The 6,465-nt window shown below is 43.1% G+C and overlaps 1 protein-coding gene across 1 annotated transcript; it reads right to left on the minus strand.

The window, feature by feature from the left end:
- Positions 1-4,354: 4,354 nt before the first annotated feature.
- LOC138892143 (uncharacterized) lies at positions 4,355-5,104 on the minus strand. The gene has a single exon (XM_070175842.1). It carries the CDS (start codon positions 5,102-5,104, stop codon positions 4,355-4,357), a length of 750 nt encoding a protein of 249 aa, XP_070031943.1.
- Between the last annotated feature and the right edge of the window lie 1,361 nt (positions 5,105-6,465).

Genomic DNA, 6,465 nt, shown 5'->3' on the forward strand with positions numbered 1-6,465 from the left:
CACCTTGATATGATAGGTATCTCGCAAGAAATAACCACTCATAAGCTGAGCTTGGACCCAAAGTTTTACCTGGTTAAACAGAAGAGGAGGCCTCAGTCCGAAGTCAAGCATGCATTCATCAAAGACGAGGTATCCAAACTCCTTAAAATAAGTTCCATTCGCGAAGTTAAGTACCTCGGATTGGTTAGCAAACGTAGTAGTAGTGCCTAAAAAAGAAAATAAATTAATAATGTGTGTAGACTACAAAGACTTAAACAAGGCATGCCCTAAGGCCTTTTTTCCTTGCCTAACATCGATCGCATGATCGATACGACGGCCGACCATGAGATACTCAGCTTTCTCGATGCCTATTCCGGGTACAACCAGATCTGGATGGACCCGGGCGACCAAGAAAAGACTTTCTTCATCACTAAATACGGCACCTATTGTTATAACGCAATGTTGTTCGGACTAAAGAACGTCGGTGCCACTTACCAACACCTAGTAAACCGGATGTTCGAAGAACAAATAGGAAAATCAATGGAGGTTTACATTGACGACATGTTAGTTAAGTCCCTGCGAGTAGAGGACCATTTGGAACATTTGCAGGAAACGTTCAATATACCGAAGAAATACAATATAAAGCTGAACCCGGAGAAATACGCATTTGGGGTTGGGTCCGGGAAGTTCCTCGGATTCATGGTGTCCAATCGGAGAATCGAGATCAATCCCGAAAAAATCAAAGCTATAGAAGACATCACCGTAGTGGACAATGTCAAGGTCGTTCAAAGGTTAACCGGGCGTATAGCCCCCCTGGGTCGGTTCATATCAAGGTCCTCCGATAAGAGCCATCGGTTCTTCTCATTGTTGAAAAAGAAGAATAACTTTTCGTTGATCCCAGAGTGCCAACAAGCTTTGGAATAACTCAAACGGTACCTTTCGAGTCCACCTTTGCTTCATACTCCGAAGGCAGACGAGCAGTTGTACCTGTACGTAATTTCCTACCCCCTTCGTTTCCATTTACGTGAACCTATTTCCTTTTTAGTCCGTTTAAAAAAGAATGATCTCTTTCCTTATTTGGAAAAATTTACCTTTATACAATGATTTATAACCACACAAATTATATGTGCCTCTTTTTACACCATAAGTTCAAAAGTCTTCTCTTTTTTCTTAAACTCCGTGCCTAATCAAATGGATTCACATAAATTGAAATGGAGGGAGTATATATTATGATAGCAGGACTCTAGGCGAGGCCAAAACAAGGTATCCTCACCTGGAGAAATTGGCGCTCGCTTTGCTAAATGCCTCTAGGAAGTTAAAGCCATATTTTCAATGCCATCCCATATGTGTCGTAACTACTTACCCATTGAGGAACATAATGCACAAACCCGAGCTCTCGGGACGATTGGCCAAGTGGGCCGTGGAAATTAGCGGGTACGATATCGAATATCGACCCCGAACCGCCATCAAATCTCAAATTTTGGTAGACTTCGTGGCCGACTTCATGCCGGCTTAATACCCAAAGTCAAAAATTAATTATTGTTAACCTCGGGGACTTCATCGAGGATCTAGACCCTTTTTACGGACGGTGCCTCGAGCGCAAAGGGGTCCGAACTCGGCATCGTGTTGAAGCTGCCCTCGGGTAACGTAGTTAGGCAATATATTAGAACTGTGAAATTGACTAATAATGAAGCTGAGTAAGAGGCCACGATTGCAGGTTTCGAATTGGCTAAGAGCCTAGGGCCGAAGTGATCAAAGCTAAATGCGATTCCCTCCTTGTGGTAAATCAAGGCAATGGGACATTCGAAGTGAAAGAGGAACGAATGTGAAGATACTTGGATAAACTACAGGTAATGCTACATCGATTCAAGAAATGGACTCTACAACACGTTCCCCGGGATCAAAATAGCGAAGCCGATGCTCTGGCGAACATGGGGTCATCAATTGGTGACAATGAATTTAGCTCGGGAACGGTCGTACAACTCATGAAATAGGTAGTGGAAGAAGTCCATGTCGAGATAAACTCGACAAGTTTAACCTGGTACTAGAGAAACAAGTATATATTACCTAAAAACCGGGAAGCTACCCTCGAATCCCAAAGAATCAAGAATTATGTGCATGAAGATGGCTAGGTTTAGCCTGTCCGAAGATAATACTTTGTTCAGAAGAACGTTCGATGGCCCACTCGCCATATGCTTAGGGCTGGGAGACACCGAATATGTTTTGAGGGAATTTCACGAAGGCACATGCGGAAACCATTCGGGGGAAAAATTGTTGGTTTGTAAGATAATCAGAGCCGGCTATTGCTAGATCGACATGGAGAAAGATGCGAAGGAGTTCGTACGAAAATGCGACAGATGTCAGAGGCACGCACCAATGATCCATCAGCCCAGGGAGTTACTACACTCGATCTTGTTGCCCTGGCCGTTCATATAGTGGGGGATGGACATCATCGGTCCCCTACCATGTGCACCCGACAAGGCTCAATTTACACTATTTATGACTGACTATTTCTCTAAATGGGTTGGAGCTCAAGCGTTCGAGAAAGTCCGGGAAAAAGAAGTCATCGACTTCATTTGGGACCACATCATATGTCGGTTCAGTATACCGGCCGAGATAGTATGTGATAATGGGAAGCAGTTCATCGGCAGCAAGGTAAGTAAATTTTTTGAGGACCATAAGATCAAGAAGATCTTGTCAACACTTTATCACCCTAGTGGGAACAGGCAGGCGGAGTCAACGAACAAAACAATCCTCATAACCTTAAGAAAAGGTTAACCGATGCCAAAGGGAAATGGAAGAAAATCCTTACCGAAGTCTTGTGGGCATATCACACAACCTTAAAATCCAGTACCGGGGCCACCCCATATTTATTGGTCTACGGTGCTGAAGCACTAATACCGATTGAGGTGGGAGAATCGAGCCTCAGATTTCTATATGCAACCGAAGAATCCAACGGCAAGGACATGAGCACGAGCCTAGAATAACTAGATGAGAGATGCGAGGCCGCTCTAGTCGGGCTGGCCACCCAAAAACAGCGGATAGAAAGATATTAGAACCGATGAGACAACTTCCGACATTTCAACATCGGGGACTTGGTATTAAGAAGAGTAACACAGAACACCCAGAACCCAAACGAAGGGAAGCTGGGACCAAACTGGGAAGGTACGTATCGAGTCATCGGGATTATCGATAAACGTTCGTACAAACTCGAAGCGGGAAACGACACACAACTACCAAACAACTCGAATGTGACCCAATTGAAATGATACTACTACTAAGGTACACCATCATTCATTTTCTTTTATTTATTTTATTTTGGCTAATACTTGCAGGCAACAACCAAAGGAGAATGTAGCTAATTAGGCCTGAAAGCACGCATTGCACTCTTTTTCTCTTGAACCAGTTTTGTCCCAAATGGGTTTTCCGGCAAGGTTTTTAACGAGTCAACAATAAATCATGCTAACTTAAAGTCGAAGACCGGTTTTAAATCGGAGTCAATGGTCGCGTCAACAATATCCGAGTCCACTTGAAGATCGACCACGAATGCTGGGGGCCATCACCCTCGGATCATGAGTTTTAGCAAGGAAGGAAACTCTGTGCTTGAATAGTCTAAGCTCGGTGGTTAGGATTCGCTGTAAGGGCCAAACGGTGAAATGAATTATGCCGGCGTAGGCTGCAATACGAGCTTTTATAAAATCTTGTACGTTACACACATAAATAAAAAGAAAGTTTCTACCTTGCTAACAAATATTTTTTGCTTCTTAAAAGTATCGAGCCTAAGGGCTATTCCTACCCGAGAACTATCGAGCCCAAGGGCCACCCCTATCATAGCCCAAATGGATTCCTCCACTCGGGGACTGCCGTCCTTGATAAGTTCTGGCAGCTCGGGTTATAGAAACTAGGAGGCACAAAACCTATTAGGCAGTGCCCAAACCTAAAAAGTTACAACCACCCTGAAAACGGTTCGCAGACGTCCGAAGCCCGTAATCAAAATATAAGGCCTTCAACAAAATTCCAAACTTGTTCAAAGGTTACCCTCGGCAAAATTATAGTCTAAAAATATTTAAACAAGTATCTTGGGGAAAGCTTCCGGTCACTCCGATCCCCCATAAGTTTCAAGAGAAACTTGCATCGAGGACAAGAGTTGTTCGGACTTCCAAATAACGACTACTTACTGCGTTTTATTCCGTGCTAAGGCATTTGAAATCTTTGCAATTGTAAAAAGGATGCTAAAGGTAATAGACTTGAAAATTGCCAAAGGGAAAAAACTTTATATATACATTCCAGAATGTCTTTACAAAGGCCAATGAAAATGACCTCAACAAGATAAATATACAAGATGCAAAAACAAAGACAAAAATTCCTAAGGCACCTATGCTTTATCTTCACCAGAACCCGCCTCATCACTAGAGTTGTCGGGGCCTTCTTCATCTTCGGGTTCATCGGAGCCCTCATAGCCTTCTTCATCCTCAGGTTCAGCCAGCTTCTTGGCCTCGACCTTAAGCCTTTTTTCCTCCTCGATCTCGGCCGATAGGTCGAAGCCTCGGGCATGGATCTCTTCGAGGGTCTCCCTCCTAGATAGCCACCTCACGTACTCAGCAGTAGTTTTCAGGCGAGCCTCGGATGCTTCGACATCATCCCTATACTGGGCCACCATCCTTTCACCATCAGCCTTGGTTGCTTTCGACATGGACCACGTTATTTCGAGCTTCTTGCCAAGGGCATCCAGTTCAGCAATGGCCGAGCCCAAGTGAGCTTGAAGGTCCTCATTTTGTTGACCCTGGGCATCGACCTTCTCTTTTTCCACTCGGAGTTGAACCTCTATCGATGCCAGCTGTGCCTGGGCGGTCTCCTTCTCCGAAGCCAGCCGGTCTATTTTGCCCTTCCAAATATCGACCATGGCTTGGACCTCATTCATTTCAGCTCGGAGTTGGTCGATCCGGTCAATCTTCTGCTGAACCTGTGAGGTTTGGTCATTAGTCACTATGACTAAGTCTTCATTGCTAACTTCGAAAACCTTTACCTTTTCGACCAAGTCGGCATGCTCCTTCTGAGCCGCATCCAGCTCGGCCTGGAGATTCTTGATGACCACTTCATGTTGCTCGCTGAGAAGCTTATACATGTCTCTTTTCTCGGCAAGCTCCTTAACCTCAGCCTCGAGCTGGTTAACCTCGGTCCGATATCGAAGAAAGCTTTCATGATGGAGTATTAATAAGTGGAGATTTTGACTACTTATTAACGCCTATTTAGCTTTTGTTTTAATCTAAAAGCATTAAATTGTGTTCCCGAAACTAATAAAATTGTGCAAAATTGTAGAAATGCTGGAAGTTGGGCTCCCAGGCATTTGTGCAAACTGCGGACCGCACATAAATTATGCGGCCGCAAAAGATGGGCTAAGGGTCATGATCATAGAGTGTGCAAAAGGACTAAGTCCATGACCTCAGTGAATTGCGGACCACACAATATTTGTGCGGCCGTAGAAGATTGCCTTGAGGCCACAATCTTAATATTACGGACCGCAGAAGAATGCCTTTTGGCTACAGTTCTTAATCTGCGGACCGCAGAACAGTTGCCTTGTAGCAGCAGTTCAGAAATGTGCGGCCGCAGAACCCTAGTTCCTGCCAGATGAAGAAATCTGCGGACTACACATGGAATTGTGCGGCCGCAGAACCTCCCGAGGGGTATTTTTGTTCGAAATTTTTAGCCTTGTATAAATAGACGAGTTTCACAAAATTAGGTCAAGTTTGAACCTCAGAAATTACTGTAGTCATTTTTCTTTGCCAATTTTGGAAGTTTGCTTTGCTTTGGTGTATTTTACAATATATTTAATCATTTTAAGCTTTCATTATGAGTTTTATTAGCCTTTCTTCTCTATTTTCTTCAAACCCAAGTATGAGTAGCTAGATTTTTACTAGGGTTGTGACCCAACCCTAATGTGTAAACCTTATGGGTATCTAATTTAGTGCTTGTTTTATGATTGGGTATTTATTATTTAGCTTAGTTAATGCTTTAATTGTGGAATTAATGGTTGTAAATATTAGTTCATGCCTATTTGACTTAGTATCTTCTTGAGAAAGAGAGACCTAGTCTAGGATAACTTAGCCAGCAAGGAATTGGGTTAGTCGAGAGATTGATTAACCCAATTAAAGGGGTCAACCTAGAGATAGTAACAAACCGACTTGAGCTTTTATCAACTGTTTTGTGTGATACCCATTTGGTCTTGAGAAAGCCAAATTAGGCAAAATCACTCTCTGACCGAGAGGTATTGAGTAGGTAATTTAGAGTTGATAGCTATAATACACCCAAGTCAGCAGAACAAGCATTTAAGTCTTTATTTCATTAGGCAAACACCTAGGTAATGGCCACAGCCCTAGGCTTTTTATCAATTTGGAAAAACCTCAAAAATAATTATCTCTAGTCTTTTTCATTATTTTGCAATCTTTAGAGTAAAATTAGACATAGAAAACCAATCATTTTTGTGGA

Source organism: Nicotiana tomentosiformis, chromosome 5, assembly GCF_000390325.3.
Source record: "Nicotiana tomentosiformis chromosome 5, ASM39032v3, whole genome shotgun sequence".
NCBI classification, from domain to species: Eukaryota; Viridiplantae; Streptophyta; class Magnoliopsida; order Solanales; family Solanaceae; genus Nicotiana; species Nicotiana tomentosiformis.

Excerpts from the sequence above, each read along its gene's own strand:
- LOC138892143 (XM_070175842.1), bottom strand. The coding sequence starts at position 5,104 with ATGTATAAGCTTCTCAGCGAGCAACATGAAGTGGTCATCAAGAATCTC.